Source organism: Pinus tabuliformis, chromosome 8, assembly GCF_031772625.1.
Source record: "Pinus tabuliformis cultivar Carrire ecotype Pingquan chromosome 8, CPIR1, whole genome shotgun sequence".
In the NCBI taxonomy this organism is placed as follows: domain Eukaryota; kingdom Viridiplantae; phylum Streptophyta; class Pinopsida; order Pinales; family Pinaceae; genus Pinus; species Pinus tabuliformis.
The window spans coordinates 1,575,739,078-1,575,756,897 of NC_142294.1; the positions used below are offsets into that span (position 1 = coordinate 1,575,739,078).

Genomic DNA, 17,820 nt, shown 5'->3' on the forward strand with positions numbered 1-17,820 from the left:
TGATGTTAAGTTTTATGAAGGGATAAAACACTTATTGACAACACTTGAGCAACAAAAGGCAGATTTTGATAAAAGAACTTGTGGCTCTTACAAGACCATCGCTCCTACAAGACCATGTAATGCAGTGTACCAAGAAATTGCAATTGGAAGATCAAGAGAGTTCACATATTTAGAAGACAAAGTAGCCAAACTTTAGCAAAACAAGAAGGCATCACAACATAAATATAAAGATCTTGAAGATAATGCACTATAAGGAAGTAATAGAGAATGACGAAGAAATTTCTGGCCTCGGGGACCACAATGAAAAATTACTTGCACAAGTCAAGAAGACTAAGGTCACAAAGAAAGAACTAAAAAATCACCTATTACAACAAGAAGAGGAAACTTTACTCTTGAAGAACCTTAATAAAAATTATTAGAACAAATCAAAAGTTTAAAAGATGAGGAGAAGGACACTAAGAATAAAGTCAACAATCTAGAAAACGAAGAACTTTCACGTATAAAGAATCATAATCAAAACCTACCTACACAAATAAAGAACCTTAAGAGTGATAAGAAGTCGCTAAAAGATAAGTTAGAACAACTTATTCAAGAAGAAGCGTTGAAGTCTTCAAGTGAAAGAGTCCACGTTGGAAAAGAAGGAACAAACACCGATCTAGATAATATCACGATTCAGAGTGATGCCAATATAGTTGAAGTAAAATCATATTAAGATATTGCAGTTAAAAAAAACGGGAATTTCAAGTGAGGATCTGGGAATTAACTAAACGACTTCTGTACCTAAAGGAAATCAGATATCTCAAGAAAATCCAGAAATTGCCACAAACAGGTTAAAAGGAAATCATATCACAAGAAATCCTAATCGACACCCAAATCATAAGAGCATAAATCTTAACTGCTCTACATATCCTTATCACTAAAACTAGAAACAAGTGACTTATGTTCCCAAGAACGTCGATGCCACCATAATCCAGTGTTATGATAACAATGCATCTCAAGTTTTCAATAATCGCAAGATTCCACAAAAGACTAATTTTGGATGGTTAGATAGTTTCACAATACAACAATTTTGTACCACACCCAAATATTCATATCGTCTTGTATCATCGAAGATCATAGTTCCACAAGTTGAGAAGACGAAGAGACATTACGAGACAAAAAACGATATCAAGCATTTTCACTAATAAGCTTTGAGGACAAAGTTTTTCTAAAGGGGAAGGCAATGTTATTAATGTAAATAATTAATAATTAATAGTTAACAATGATTAGTGTACTGAGGAGGCATGTCTTAAAAGACATGACCTTTCATGAAAGGGCACTTGCCTAGATATATAAGCGGGCCCTCATTTGTAACCTCAATATCATATCTTCTGTACATTCAACATTTCTATATAAATATATTACTTGTCCTATAATGAATATTTACATATTTCAGATATTCTTGAGTATTTTGCTTCTTATACAAACTTTGTTCGTAACAATGAGAAAGTGAGAATCGAGTGGATCTTATTACAACAAAGTCTAGCTCCCCCAAATGATGTAAAGGCTCAAGCATCAAAGGGTTAGTTTTAAGTATAACTTTAGAAGGCTACCTATAGTCACCTCAGTAGCTCTTCTTTTCTCTTTTTATTGGCTTTTATCCAATTCAAGGGGGGGCTTCCCAAGATAGGATTGCTACGGGTGTGGAGTGGGCTCTAGGTGACGCATGAAATGTAAGCCTTAACAAAATATGTGGTTGTAGAAGTGGTGAAATATGAATGGTGTGAGAAAAAAAAGTGATGGAAAACGCTATGACTAGTGCCTAACAAACCTTGGGAAAAATAGAGTAAAAAATGCGTGGATCTAAGAGAGCTACTGCATGAATGTGTAAGGAAAATAAATGTGGCTATGCATGCCAATAATCAGCCTTAGCTTGCTGAAAATTGATGTAGAAAATTATTCTTGGGGAGCTAGGAGTACTAGTGTTAAAATGTGCAACTAGGGCCAAATTCCACTTTGGACAGCTCATTTGAAAAAGATGATTATTGTATTGAATTCCTCTTTCTAAGATGACCAAAATCGTCCTAAGGATCATTGAATTTGGACAAGGAGAAATATGTTTTTGAAGTGAAGCCCACACATGTGCATTTGGTCGAGGTTGGCTTGGGGTGAAGTTCGGCAAATTGATCCCCCTCCATCACATATAAATAGAAGAGACCTCAAACCATATTTGGCACATTCTCAACACATCATTCCTTCTCTCTCCTACGTTGATTGGTTCGTACACATTGCGGGGCAACCTTTCTTCACACATGCGAGATTTTTGGAGGACAATTTGACTGGGCGTTGACTTTCTGTTTCATCCAGATTTGACCAACGTTGACTGAGGCTCCTTTGACCTGTTTTGATTGCGATTTTTCGAGGATTAATTCTGTTTGACCAGACCACATTTATTGGCACAATTTACGAGGATTTCTGGGCAGGTTGAACTGGGTTGACTGCAGGCTTGAATTGACTGTTTGACTGCAAAGTTGATCTTTTGTTTGACTGGGTTTGGTCGCTCCAAATTTGACTTTTTTTGCTGCTCTTTGACCTCCAAATAAGGCCGAGCTACTTTGACTTTGACCGAGCTCAAGAGGGACTGTTTTGCTGCTGCGTTGACCACTGGTTAGGGAAGTTTGAATGCTGTTGACAGAGTGCAGAAATTATAGATTTGACTGGGTTGTTTGTTTGGCATTTGGACAATGGTATTGGATCATCAAATTAGCAAGTTGATTTTGATTTTGACTTTGTATTATTGTACTCTCTCTCTGCTGAACATTTGATATTAGATAATAAGAAGAATTGATCAAGGGTTTCCCCACCTTGGGTTTTTCCCTGGCTTGAGCCAAATTCTTGTGTTCTCTTATCTTGGCTTGTCTTCTGCAGTTTATTGTTTATCTTCTATCTACATTTACTCTCAATGTGAATTAATGGTTTATGTGATTGCTATTGGAAATTAAGTGGAAATTATCATTGGGTTAATAAAAAGACATTGAAGTAACTGTTGCAAGCTAAGTCACCTGACACGGGGATTCGGGACACGTAGGATTCGGGATTCGTGGTGTCGGATTCGGGACACGCTGACCCCCGGAACAAGACACGTTAGGACACGTTATATATTATTTTATTAATATATATATATATATATATATAGATATATATATATTTAAAATATATATATATATATATATATATATATATATATATTAAAAATTAGTTATTAGCATATTTCTTACACAAATTTTAATTAATGATACAAATTTGTTGATTTTAAACATAGATCTTCATCTATAGCTATTAGCATGCATAGTACATACAAAATTCAAATAAATGTCAGTGGTACTGGTCACATAAATGATAATTATAATATTTAATTGGCAGAAAAAACAATAACCCATCAAATGAGTTGGTTGTAGATCTTCTTGGTATATTATCTATTGGATACTGTATTATTCTCATCCAACTCATTATAATATTCTCATTCCAATCTAACCATAGTTGTCGTGTGATTAAAGTACTAGTGTAAAATGACATTTCAGATTTCCAAAATCTAAGGTGTATGAAGTAAAGTCAACAGTATTGATGAGTTTTATCTAAAGTGTATGAAATAAAGTCAAGCTCCATATTCACTGGAGTTAATATAGTTAAAATAAAATGTAATTATGTTATAGTTTAGCCGGCTGTAGAGACCAGTCAGCTAACATCTTTATGTAGATTTTTAGAATATCTTAAAATCTGGCGATCAGGAGACAACTCCTATCAAACATTTGAACCGTCCCCTGAGTGTCAATTTCCAAAATGAGAGCGCCTCAATTTCCAAAATATTCCGAAAATACATGAGTTCAGCCAGCGTCAACTCAACTCTTACCAAGTCATTAAATTACAGTTACCGTATTTGGTTTATTAACTCATCATGCATCAACATTATGAGTTGGATGCATCAATATTTTCGATGCTGCCATATTAACGGAAAATGCTGATTCAGAGAGTGAGAGTAGGTATTATTAACGGTTAGCCTGTTAGGCAAATACGTGAGGGCCGTGAGGCTGCTGCGTTAAGCCTCAAGGGCTGCTACAGGCAGCAAGAGCCAGCCAAACAATGGCTGCATTAAGCCTTACGATTGCAAAACGAAAACAGTGAATCGGGTTTGCAAACTAACCTGCAATGTGGTCCGCTCCTCGCTGCAACTGGTGATTCGGTGAATGAAACCTTTGCGTCTTTGCCAAATCGCTGTTTCCTTTGCAATTGCCGTCAAATGGGAGAGACAACAGCGCATTTAAACCTAGCAGCAGCCCGAAAAACGAATCTGAAACCAGGACTCGATCTCAAAATTCGTGACACGTTTTTCATTTTTTGAACACGCCCTGGACACGACGTGCCACAAGAGGACACGACGAGTCCTTGCAGAATGACACGTGTCAGGACAGAATCGTGTCCGATTCGTCCGATTCGGGATTCGTCCAGGGTTTTGGACGAATCCGGTTTCATAGGTTGCAAGCATAGAACATACCATTGTTTTAACAACTACTCTAAATGGAAGCCATGAAGGTGATGTTATATTGGTTCAAGCAGTAATCTAGTTTGTTAGATGCAAGTTTAACATAACAAAAATGAACATAAAAGTGATTCAGTACTCACCTATGATTATTCAAATCATAGATGGTATATGTTCTATTTCAAGGCCTTCATGACTAGTTACATGGTTTTCCTACGAAAATGAATATGTCAAAGAATTGCAAAAATAAAGCATCACATAAAATAGATGCAATACCTCCTATCTTCCATTGAAATTGGCAAAATGATGTTAAATGTAGCCCAAGGGGAGAGCTCTTCAATCCCCAAAATTCTCAACAATCTCTATAATGGAGAGAGAGTTCCTCTTTTTAGAGTGAGTGTCTTCTCTCGTACAATAACGAACTATGATCTTTCTAATTAATTTGATGGCAAGCCAAACAAATATTATAACATTGCAGTAGTTAGATCTCTTCTTGATCCATCATTAACCATGTCACATCATGTGGACAAAAACCTCTCAAGGACAACTATATCATGAGATGAGGGTGTACCGCTAAAAATAGTCACCACTAAGTCAAATGCAAAGTGTCCACAGGGAATGTGCCTTCCAAGAATCCATGCATGTAAGATATCATAAAATAAGCCCCCCCAGAAGAGGACGTGCTCCAAGGTCCACTAAATGCACCCTCCAAGATGCATGAGAGAACAAACAATGTAATAATTCTCCTAGGGAATGCTCCACAACAACCTCCTCCAAAAATAGGAAGAGGTCCACAAGATGGATGCAACCAATCCACATTTGTGAATCCCAAGGAAACCAACTCCATGGATGAATGTAGTCCAAAACTTCAAAATAGCAAGTGGATTATCTCCACAATACAAATCCAAGGAGATAAGGGCGAATTAGGGTTTTGACCATGCCAAAACTCCATGAAATAATAAAATATATATCTCAAAATAACAAGAAGTGTCTCCAAAAGTGCATCCTCCAAGGATATGCTCAGAAATAGTAATATGACCAAATAAATGCATGCAAAAGCCGCACGTGTGGCCCTCGTATGCCACATGCCGCTCCATAAACCTAGTACATGACCACCTCCAATAAAATAATATATAATGCCAAGTCAAAAAAGTGAGGGCACTCTCTAGTGAAGGTCAAATGACAACATTGTTAAATTTCTAATACCAGCCAAATTTATTTTCTCATGAGTCATAGCAATTTAATTTTATCCCCAACAATTTATTTATTTATCCAAATAAATATTGAATCACCGAAAAATAAAGTCATTGGTATTTTTAACATCTAGATTAAATATATGCATTAGAAATAAACTAGAGAGATCAATCACACATTGCAAAATAAAATCACCCACAACAATTCTCCGTCATTTAATTATTTGGAAAATTTGGGTTTTTGACCCATAGAGAAACAAAGAAAAATACAATAACACGACTCCCTCAAAATGAATTCGGCCCAAGGTGACTTGACCTGAAGGAAATTAGCCTCTGGATGAAATCGACCTGGAGAACTTGACCCAACTACTCTGCTAGCAACTTGACATGCGCCCTCCTTGCGTGCCACTGATGCACATTAGGAAAAAATCGACCCTCCAACAACTCGGCCTCCTCCAGATAAATTCAATCTCCCTTTGGCAACTCGACCTTGTAATCTACTCCTACTCGGCCCTCTTGGATTTGCACAAACCCATGCGCACTTCTCCTTGTTTGCACACTAGTCCACTAAGCCACTTACACTTCTCCTTGTCTGCACATTGGTCCACTGAGCCACTTGCACTTAGAGAAACTCACTCTCTCTTCATGATGACTCGCTCACTTCACTTGTGCTCTTCGTGTGTCTTCACCTCCTCGGTAGGCTTCCTTTATAATCTTCATTGAGTCCAAATCCCTAACCCCAATCTCCCTTCTAGAACCATCTTGGAGATCAACGATTGAGATTATTTCTAAGTCACTTAAATAATTAAATTATTTATCCTTAGAAAATGACTCAATAGTCCACAATAATTAATTTACTTTAATTATTGTACTTTTCCTAAGTTAGACTTAGGAAAGAAGACATAAATCACTTACTCCACCAAGCAAGCACCTAGAAGAGGCAAATAATGTCTTCCACATGCTAAGACACCAAGCCTATGTAGAAGACCTTCCGAAGCTACCACTCACATCAACACTCCCTCCTAGCAAGGAAGGGATTCTCCACCACCCCCAACTTATCTTAGTACTTCACAAACTTCCCTTTCACTAGAGGCTTAGTGAGAACATCTGCCACCTGCTCCTTTGTAGAAATGTACTGCAATCTCACAACACCCCTCTGGACCTTGTCTTTGATGAAGTGATATCTGATCTCGATATGCTTGGACTGATCATGAAACACAAGATTTTCAGAGAGCTTAATGCAACTTTGATTATCACGGTAGATCAGCGTTGGCCCCATCTGCAGATCAAATAGTCCCACCAACATCTTGTGAAGCCACATTGCTTCACAACTTACCATACTCACTGCCATGTACTCTGCTTTGCTGAACTGAGTGCCACTAACTGCTCCTTGTTGAACTATGAGATCGAGGTTGATCCCGAGCTAAAGCAACATCAAGATGTGGACTTTTTGTCCACCACACTCCCTGCGCAATCAGAATTTGTGTATCCCTGCAACCCTACTCCTCTAGCTCTGACATATCTCAATCCAAAGTCTATTGTCTCACGCAGGTATCTCAGCACATGCTTTGCTACCACCCAATGAAACTTTCTCGGCTCCACCATGAATGGGCTAAGTGTGTTCACAACAAAACATGTATTTGGCCTAACGTTGACCAGACACATCAAGGAACCTATCAGCTACCTATAGGGTGTGGAATCCACGATTTCACCTTCAGAATCACTCAGGTTCTTTAGGTTAGTGATCATAGGTGTAGACATAAGCCTACAATCCTCCATCTTGAATCTCCTCAATATCTCCACTGCATACTTTCCCTGCCTAAGGAAAATCTCTCCTGGTTGTTGCCACACCTCCAATCCCAAAAAATAATGCATCAAGTTGATGTCCTTCATGTCAAATTCTGAAGCAAGATCCTCCTTGCACATCCCTATGAGCTTCTCCGATCTTGTCAAGAAGAGATCGTCCACATATAATACCAAGATGAGCAATTCACCCTCAACGAATACATAATACAAGTTGGGATCTGCCTCACTCTTGGTGAAGCCAAAACCAAGAAGACATCCATCGATCTTGGCATACCATGCGCACAGAGCCTACTTCCGTCCATGAAGGGCCTTTGTTATCTTGCATACATGGTAATCTCTCCCATATACCTCAAATCCCTGAGGCTATTCAATATACACCTCCTCCTCAAGAACCTCGTTGAGGAAAGCAATCTTCACATCCATCTGATGTATGCTCCACTCTATCTCTGAAGCAATGGACATAATTGCTCTAAAAGATGCATATCTGGCGATGGGTGCGAATGTCGCCTTGTAGTCCACTCCCTCCTTCTGAGAGAACCCTCTCGCCATGAACCTCCCTTTATACTTCTCGACACTGCCATCAACTACGTGTTTGATCTTGTAGATCTTGATCTTTGTAGCTTAGAAGGTACTTCTAGTCTTGTCTCTTGACTATAAGGACCTTGTTTTGCCTCGTTAAGAGCTTGCATTCGACATGCAGAATGTGCAAGTGAGTTGCACGCATGTTGATGTGATGTGCATGTAAGGCAAGCTACATTTATGACATGTACTCGAGTTAATGTAGAGAGAGCTAAAGATAGGATGGTTAACTAAAGTAATTTCACTTACCTTTAGTTAACTTGATGAGCTAATTTTGACTGTAAATCTTAACTTAGGAAAGTTATAAATTGAGCCTAATGTGAGGTGCTAAGACACATAACATTAGCACAAGATCGAGGGAGGCTTCTTAGTGAGCATGTGTTGGGTTCGAGAGAGTGCAGTGAGGCTGGTGATCAATATTGTATTTTCCCAGTTGGGCCATTATCCTATGGGAGCCCAAGTAAGTTCCATGGTTAATTTATTAATGAAGAACTGGTGATTGGGCAATTTTTTTTTTTTTGTGTATGTGATGTGATTCAGATTGAGTAATTTTTCTTTTGCTATATTTTGGTTAGGAACTTAGCAGTGTATTCATTCAGTTAATAATCACTAGCAACTGAATACCAGGTGCTGGGTTCGGGAAATTTTAACAGTAGATCCATCAAGAAGTGACCACAAACTTTCCTTTCGATCTCAACACAATGTTCCAAACATCATTGGTCTTGATGGAGCTATACTCCTCTATCATGGCATCTCTCCAGACTTGCTCATCTATAGCCTCCTCAAAAGTGGAAGGCTTAGACTTGCTGACGTTGCTCTTTAGTGCCAAATAACTGGAATATTTGGTTGTTGGTCTACTTTTCCTGAAAGTGTTGCTAGGAGCCTACACATGCTCCTTAGGATCGCTCAATGTCTGCTTGGCCCATCTCAGCTTCCTCTTCGTAGAGCTCGAAGTAATTTCTAGTTCATCCTCCAAAGCTGTTGGTTGTGTCTTTGTTGATGCTACCAGTCCTTGCTTAGCCTTAGGAGCCTTTCGCTCCCATCCTCTACCGCTGTTGACTCCTTGCCATGAGATCTCCTAAGGGTCCTGCCCTCTTCAAATCTGACATTTCGACTTAGGATCACCTTCGTTTGTCCTAGAATGTAGACTTGATAGGCCTTTGAGAGCTTGTTGTAGCCAACAAACATGCCCCTCTCAGATAAGGGATCCAACTTAGTCCTCTTCTTTGTCGGAACATGAACATAAACTAGACAACCAAATATGCCCAAATGACTCACATTCGATTTCACTCTTGTAAATAGTTCCTTAGGAGTCGCGTCCTTCAATACCCTGTGAGGACCCCCGTTCTGAATGTACACAACTATAATGCAGTTCTCCGCCCACAAAAACATAGGGAACTCCTGATCATAGATCATTGCCCTCATTGCCTTCACGATGGTCCTATTTTTCCTCTCGGCGACCCCATTATACTAAGGGTTGTAAGGCATAATGCAGTATGAGCTCCTTCTTTATTCTTGCCTCCCTGTAAAAATCCTCGAACTCATTGGAGGTATACTTGCCCCCATTATCCGACCTTAGCACCTTAATCTCCATCCCTGTCTAGTTCTCCACAAGAGCCTTGAACTCCTGAAATCAATTGATGACCTCATCTTTGGTCTTCATGAAGTAGATCCAAGTCTTCTTGGAATAGTCTTTTATGAACTTCGCAAAGTATAAAGACCTTGTGATTGATGTCATAGACACAGGACCACATATATCTGAGTTCACCAAGTCTAACATGCCCTTCGACCCGGTCTTGCTATGAGTATACACCGCTTTGGCCTGCTTGCCAAGCACACACGCTTTACACACTCCATCGTTCTCCATTTGGATCTCTAGAAACCCAGTAACCATCCTCTGCACCATAGGAAGAGCTCTATAGTGTAAGTGCCCCATCCTCCTATGCCAAATCTTGCTTTGGCTATCATTTTCATGAATGAGAGCCTTCATTGGCTGTCCTATCAACATATAGAGATCCCTCTGCCTTCTACCAATCACCCGTTTTTTGCTGAGATTGGTCCCCTCTGGCCCTACAACCACTTCACCTCCCGTAAAGCTAACCTCTAGTCCTCTGTCTTCCATGGCCGAAACTGAAATGAGATTTTACTCCAACCTCGATACATATAAATTATAATACCTCTTTCACCTCCGTGATACCACTTGAGTCCATCTGGAACTCAATATTCCTAGTGCCCTCGTCTGCATGCTTGGCCTTGCCACCAAGCTACACATTTACATCTTTGGCCCCCCTGGTCATGTTGTTGAAGTAGTCCCGAGATCTTGTCATATGATGAGATGCTCCACTGTCCATGAACCAGACATCTCTCGTGATAGTTTTAGAAAGGCAAGATACTAAGGCAAAGTTGTTCTCAAACTTCTCTGCCATCTCTTCCATCTGCGTAGTAGTTGCTGTAGTAGCCTTACCCTTATCCTTCTTTTTGTTTGGACGCTGACTGGCAAAATGCCCGAACTTATGACAAGCAAAGCATTTTACTTTACTGATGTCCTTTTCCTTCTTGTTCTGTGAAGATCCTCCTCCACCTTGGTTTTGCTTGGCCTTTGCTTTGCCCTTTTTCGTGTGTGCAGCAAGAGCAAGCTCATCTTTCTCTTCTCCACCCTTTCACTGCCCTTCTATTAATGAGTTTTCCCAGATTTCCTTCTTGGTGAAATCATCCCAGAACCGGTTCCAATCATGACACTGTTGATGAGCAAGAATCCCATCCACAAAAGTGGACCACTGCTTTACACACCTCTTCAGAGCAACTTTGATAAGCTCCGAATCAGGCACAATTTCCCCAATAGCTACAAGCTCATCACAAGCCTACTGGACCCTTGTGAGATAAGATGTCATGGTCTCAGATCTGTTCATTTTAATGCTATTTATTTTTTCTCGCAACACCATTTTTTGTTCTCATTTGTACTCTAATAAAGACCGGTTAGAGCTACCCACATTCGTCTTCCACTGTCCTTCCCTAATATGTGAGGAATCATATGATCTCTCACACCATCCAAAATTATGCAACTCACTTTCATGTCTTTGAGTCTATGCTCTGTTGCAAGATTTAGATTTGAGGGAACTTGCACGTCTCTGCTTACTAGATCCCAGAGACCATTCATCTTCAAAATCATAGTAATTTTCTCCTTCTAGGGACTGAAATTTGGTACCTCGTCCAACTTGTCTTCATATCTCAAACTGCGTAATGGTGCCATCTCCACAAATTAACCACAACCACAAAACCCAACGACAAAATTTAAAGAAATAATTGTGCTACCACAAAAAGGAAATTCGCTGCTGCAAACCCTCATGATCTCAGATCTATCTCTCAAAGTCTTCTAGACTGCTCTAATACCATGTTAAATTTCTAATACCAACCAGATTTATTTTCTCGTAACATTTTAATTTTATCCCAAACAATTTATTTATTTACCCAAATAAGTATTGAGTCACCAAAAAAATAAAATCATTGGTATTTTTAAGTTCTAGAATCAAATATGTAGTAGGAATAAACTAGATAGATCAATTACACATTGCAAAATAAAATCATCCACAACAATTCTTTGTCGTTTAATTATCCATAAAATTTGGGAGTTTCAACCCACAGAGAGAAAAGGAAAAATATGAAACCGTGAAACTTGTAACACGACTCCCTCAGAATGAATTCAGTCCAAGGTGACTCGACCTCAAGGAAATTACCCTTTGGATGAAATTGGCCTGGAAAACTTGGCCCAAATACTCTGCTAACAACTCGACTTGTGACCTCCTTGCGTGCCACTGATGCGCACTAGGGAAAACTCGGCCCTCCAACAACTCGGTCTCTTGTAGATAATAAATTCACTCTCCCTCTGGTAACTTGGCCCTGCAATCTCGTCCTACTCGGCCCTCTTGGATTTGCACAAACCTACTCGCACTTCTCCTTGACTGTGCATTGGTCTACTGAGCCACTCGCACTTAGAGAAAATCACTTTCTCATCATGATAAATCGCTCACTTCACTTGTGATTTTCTTGTGCCTTCATCTCCTCGCTAGGCTTCCTTCAGAATCTTGATTGAGTCCAAATTCCTAACCCCAATCTCCCTTCTAGAACCATCTTGGAGATCAATGGTTGAGAATATTTTTAAGTCACTTAAATAATTAAATTATTTATCCTTGGAAAATTACTCAATAGTCCACAATAGTTAATTTACTTTAATTATTGTACTTTTCTTAAGTTAAGAGTTAGGAAAGAAGACATAAATCACTTCACCAAGCAAGCACCTAGAAGAGGCAAATATTGTCTTCCACATGCTAAGACACCAAGCCTATGTAGAAGACCTTCCGAAGCTACCACTCACATCAACAGACAAGTGTAGCTGAAATCGCCATGCAATAAAGATGAGAGAGCACCTAAGAGAAGTGCCATGTAACTACTTCAAGCACCCACAAATAATAAAATACTCTCCAATGAAGTGCACCCTAGGAGAATGTGCCAAGACTGGTTAGACCTCAGTAATAAAATCTTTCTCCATATGCCATATCATAAAGATGTCTAACCAACTCAAGAGACATCAAAATATCTGTTCACCAAAGATCTGTTTGTTGTCCACCTCATTGGTTCTTCATTCTCTTGATCACCAAAGTGGGTCATGTAGTGATGTTGGGTAGATTCTCCACCAATGTTGTGCCTGATTTGTCCATTGAAGATCATTTCTATATTGTTCATTGGTTTTATGCATTTGTATTATAGTTTGTCCCTTGACATTGTATTTTCTGTCCCTCAAAGTTACAAGGACATGCCCCTGACTGGTAACAAAAGTGCTCTCTGAAAAGGAAAAGGAGTTAAACCTTTCTGCAAGGAAAGTTTATGACTAGGCTAACTCGGTAGCTTTGGAAATACTTATTATATAGTTTCAGTTCTTTGACATCTAGAATTTTCACTCTGGTAATGGTAAATTGCTTGCTTGCAGTACATAATAAAACTTCAAATGTCGATCTTGTGATGTAGCATGTTAATGTCCCGAAAGCATCAGTTGTGTTGTAGTGTATTAATGTCCTGGAAGCATCAGTTTTCTGGATTGCCAACTTCTAATTCCTCTCTGCATCTCAGTCCCCTGTTCTGTTGCATAGATCATTATCGAGGTTTTCATAATTGGTTTGTGCTTGATCTGCCTTATGCTGGCTCTGGCTGCTCCACACTTGCCCCTTTGTGTTTCTCCTGGACTCAAATGCACTTCTTTCAGATTATCTTTTGTTATCCAAGCTCCCAGTTTACTTATGACTGCTTCCAGAGCTGTTGGGATATTCTCCTTGAAATTTTCGACAAGTATACAACACATATCATTTTGGGACTAATATAATCAAACTACACTGATAAAGCAAGTAACAAAACTAATTTTATCTTCCACTAAGTTTAACTTTTCTGACAATTGTTCTAACTTTTCAGATTTGAGCATCTTCAGCAGATGTGGATTAGAATATCCAGCAGTTGTGGACATCATGCTAATTCCTTCCCAATTGACAAAATATTTTGCCTGCGAAACTAGGCCTCTGGCCATGAAGATTGATCAAAGAACTTTGCATATAAGTGTGTAGCAGGGGTGAATTCTTCAACTTCTTCCCAGTTATTACCACCTTTGCAGTCCAATTCTCAGTGGAGGAGTGGATGTGCATTGTTTTCTCTTAACATGCTTCTGTTGAGTGATGCGTCTAGTATCCTTTGTGATGAGCACTGCTGGTTTTAAATGCCAATTTGCCTCAAAAATTTCTTTTCTTCCTGGGCTGGCTGCTTCCTTACTTCAAGAGTGCCTCTGCTGCCATTGCTTCAGGCATACTACCCAAAGAATCAAGATTCTTCCTCTTCTATACTATTTCCATTCGTTTTCTGTATGATTGAGGAAGGGATTGAGCCTTATACTGCATCTTCTGGGGAGTAGTACAATATTTTGTGTCAGCTGGTAATGTTAGCTGAGCATTTGACTTCAAATATAGAAAACATATCAGTTTCAGGCTCGGCAATTATACCTTAATGTGGATATTGATTATGCATTTGAACAAATAGATTTTCATCTAACCTATAAGCTTTGAGTTTGCAGCAAAAACTAAACCAAATTGTGAGGAAAGCTTACCTGAATTGCACTGAGATTCACTGAATGTATGAATTAAACAAGTATGAAGAATGTCACTCTGTTGGCTCTTTTGCAGGCTAACAGGCATACCATTATTCTGATGCAAACAGCTCAAAATCGTTCAACTCGGACATTCATGGATTTTGATTCAGTCAGTCAAGCTATGGATGGTATGGTGAAACTATTACAGCTTTATTCATGTAGTTTGATGTGATTGCAAAACATATTTCTATTTCGACAAGATTACACGTTAAATAAATAAATTAATTAATAATTGATCATGAATTGTATCTCCATGTATTATGTATCTACCATTCTTAAATTAAATTTTAAAATTCCTAGGTAGTTTATATTAGTTTTAGTGTGTCTGTAAATATATCTATATATATCCCCCAATCCCCTTTCCCCCTGTTTTGGAAACTCATGCAACATAGCTATCAGTTTATGCAAACAGTTTAACATGGTCTGTATTGTGTCTAAACCAAGATGTAAGACCATGGAACTAAGCAGGAGTGGGAGCACCATTTCCCAAAATACCTGCGAGTGTTTTTAATATAATATATACTTTTATATGTTATAATGCATATATTCAAAAAATCATGGAGAATGCCAAATAAGTTTCAGAAAATATGCATATTTGTGCAAATTTTCCTCTCTCACTCTCTTTCTCTCCCTCACACACACACACGAAAAATTGCAATATTATATGTCTAGTGCCGAAATTGATATTACATTCAGCAATTTTCCTGCATAAAGCACCGGACATGACCAGAGAGGCTCATATAATTGACAATGCCTTGGTCTGTCCAAACATTTCCCCATATCCCTTATTTAATAACATTTCAATTTATCCATCTATTACACAGTTTACAAAAAAAACATATTTTAAATTGGAAAAACCAGAGAGTTATGAGCAGTCTTTAGTATCTTCATCACCTGTGAAAACAAGAAGTTGGATTCTTTCATCAAAAAAGTGTCATGGTGTTTAAAACTGCAGAAAAACAGTGGTTCTTCAGCATTCATCATCAGTTTCAGGAACCATTAAATGGTGGCCTTCATCACACAGGGTCATAAGAAACAAAGAGGATGTTCAGTCATAACATCCTTGCTATCTTTATGAGTTTTAACATTCCTGACTGCATTTGCACTTCATCCTTTGTCTTTTTATCTGCTACCATATTATGTTCAGGACTAAGTCACAGGACATGTCCTCCAAGGTCCCGTGTCCTGTATTTTACGTGTCGGACACGAAAACGGCCCTAAAACGTGTCGAAAACGTTTTTCATCGTGTCCTGTAAAATGTAAAACGTATTCGCCGGTTTTCGTCGTGTCCTGCATCTGGAAAACGCATATTCTGTTGATAGAAAACGTTGTCTGCATAAGCTGCAATTTTTTTTGAAAGAAACAAATAATTTTTGAGTGGGGCAGCTTAATGATCAAGTCTAGGCCCTAGTATTGATATGTTATTCATGGTAATGTTAATCTTCATTTTCATCCTTTTACTTAAATTTTTAACATTACCATGAAATGACTCAGGGTGTTTGAGAGTGGTTCCGGCCTCATTGGATTTCATATGGAGAAAGTAGAATTTTAGATTTCATTCAAAATGCAGCAAACTTATCAGTTTTTTAGGATTTCAGGATTGGGAGATTGTAATGTTTCCAGGTGACACCACCTGCCCAGGCTACCCTTGCCACCAGTAGAGGACGTGGTCTAGCTCCTATAGCTCCTACTTCTAGTTCTTCAGCTTCTAGAGCATAGCAAACTCCACTGCCAACTCCACCAGCACCAGCATCTACATCTAGAGGGAAAGGGAAAGCTGTGGCATTTTCTCGCAAGAGGGGCAGAGGAAATCAATAGGATTAGACTTTAGTTATTTTCTTATGTGCTTGTAAGTTGTACATGAACAATGAACATTGAATATTCAATAATCAAGACCAAGCATATCACATTCTAATTTCTAATTAGTAAATTTTGATTCTATTTATTTTTTTAAAGTGAACTATGAACTTTGAGAAGTAATTATATTTTAATTTGATTAGATAAGTTGCAACCTGCAATTTAATATGGATAAAAAAAACTATATATATATATATATATATATATATATATATATATTTATTTATTTATTAAATATATATAAAACATGTCCCCGTGTCCTATTTCCAGGTCGCTGTGTTTCGTATTGAATACTCGTATTTATGTGTCCTCCGTGTCTCGTGTCTTCGTGTCATGTGACTTAGGTTCAGGATAAACATGTTTGTAATAGACTAATGCCAATTGTTCTTATTACTACTCAATTTGTCTTGCTGGACATGCATGGTCATTTCAAGACAAATCAAAGGCAACTCGGAGGACAAAGTACTGTCACCTCAGCTTGTCCTCCCTCTCTTCAGGGTGACCCTAATCACTGAAAGGGGGGTTTCCCTAACAAGATTTTTGAGATGCAATCTTTATGGATACCCAAAGACTCAATCAGATATGGTCAGTCTTCTGTTTGTATCTTTGCACATAAAAGAGGTGTTGAAATATGTAACTAGGTTCGGTCTTCATAATGACTTATGTAATCTTGATTTTATTGTGAAGAGAAAAATAAATTTACTATTGTTGTTCTTGAGGCATGGGTTTCATGCTCAAGGGAAATTTATTTTTAGGTCGAGCACCCATTGAGTGCTTCTACGTTTGTCATAAAGTCAATTGAGTTATTGTCAAGTATTGAAGACCCATTTGGGCATGTTACATATTGTAAAGAAAATTTATTTGAGTCAAAATAGAGTCAAAAGACCCTCCAAAACCTCGTCATGATGCAAACAACAAGTCGGCCTAGAGACAATTACAAGTCAATCTACAATCATGGACAAGAAGCCTATATAATGGAGACTTCGACCTCACTTGGAGGACTCAGTTCACTCACACAAGTTTGATCAAGGAAGAGGAAAAGTGCGAGGAAGAGGAGGACAAGAAGGAGAGAAGAAAATTGAGTTTCTGGGATTATTTTTGGGCTATCACTCTTCACATGTGCGAATGAATTAGGGCTCCTATTGCAGCAGTAAAAGCTGAGTTAGGCCCTCAAGAAGAGCATTTTGAAAGACGAGTTCTCTAGGAGAGAGAATCAACCCAGGTGAAGAAGAAAGGAGGAAGAATTGACCATTATTTCTCCACACGTGCAAAGTCTAGGGTTTTCGTAGAAGAATTTGTTGGGTAGGTCGAAGTTGTAGAAGAATCTACTAGGTAGGTTGAAGTTGCAAAAGAATTTACTAGGTAGGTCGAAGTTGCAAAAGTATTAGCTGGGCAGGTCGAAGATCCAAAAGAATCTTCTGGGAAGTTTGAAATTGCAGAAGAAGTTGCCGGAAACAAGGTTTGACTTGGTCTTGAAGGGTCTTAGTCAAGGGTCATAGGTCTTGGAATTTGTCAATTGAAGTTCTAGAAGAAGAGAAGAATTCTTGTGGGTTTTCTTCTCGATAGGAGAGGTTTTGGCCCTGCCTAAAAACCTACATCTTGTGTCCTTTGTCTTATTGTTCTTTATGGTTTGGTAGCTATATGATGAAGAGAATACTAATAATAATCACATGAAAGAAGAAAGC

The 17,820-nt window shown here is 38.6% G+C and overlaps 1 protein-coding gene across 2 annotated transcripts in view; it reads left to right on the top strand.

The window, feature by feature from the left end:
- ER (enhancer of rudimentary protein) overlaps nucleotides 1-17,820 on the top strand; it is a 191,772-nt gene that overhangs the window by 82,131 nt on the left and 91,821 nt on the right. For both annotated transcript variants that reach the window (XM_089374148.1, XM_089374145.1), the window contains one exon: nucleotides 14,313-14,406. In XM_089374148.1, the coding sequence (XP_089230274.1) occupies nucleotides 14,337-14,406 (70 nt within the window). In that variant the 5' untranslated portion in view covers nucleotides 14,313-14,336. The remainder of the gene's footprint in view (nucleotides 1-14,312; nucleotides 14,407-17,820) is intronic.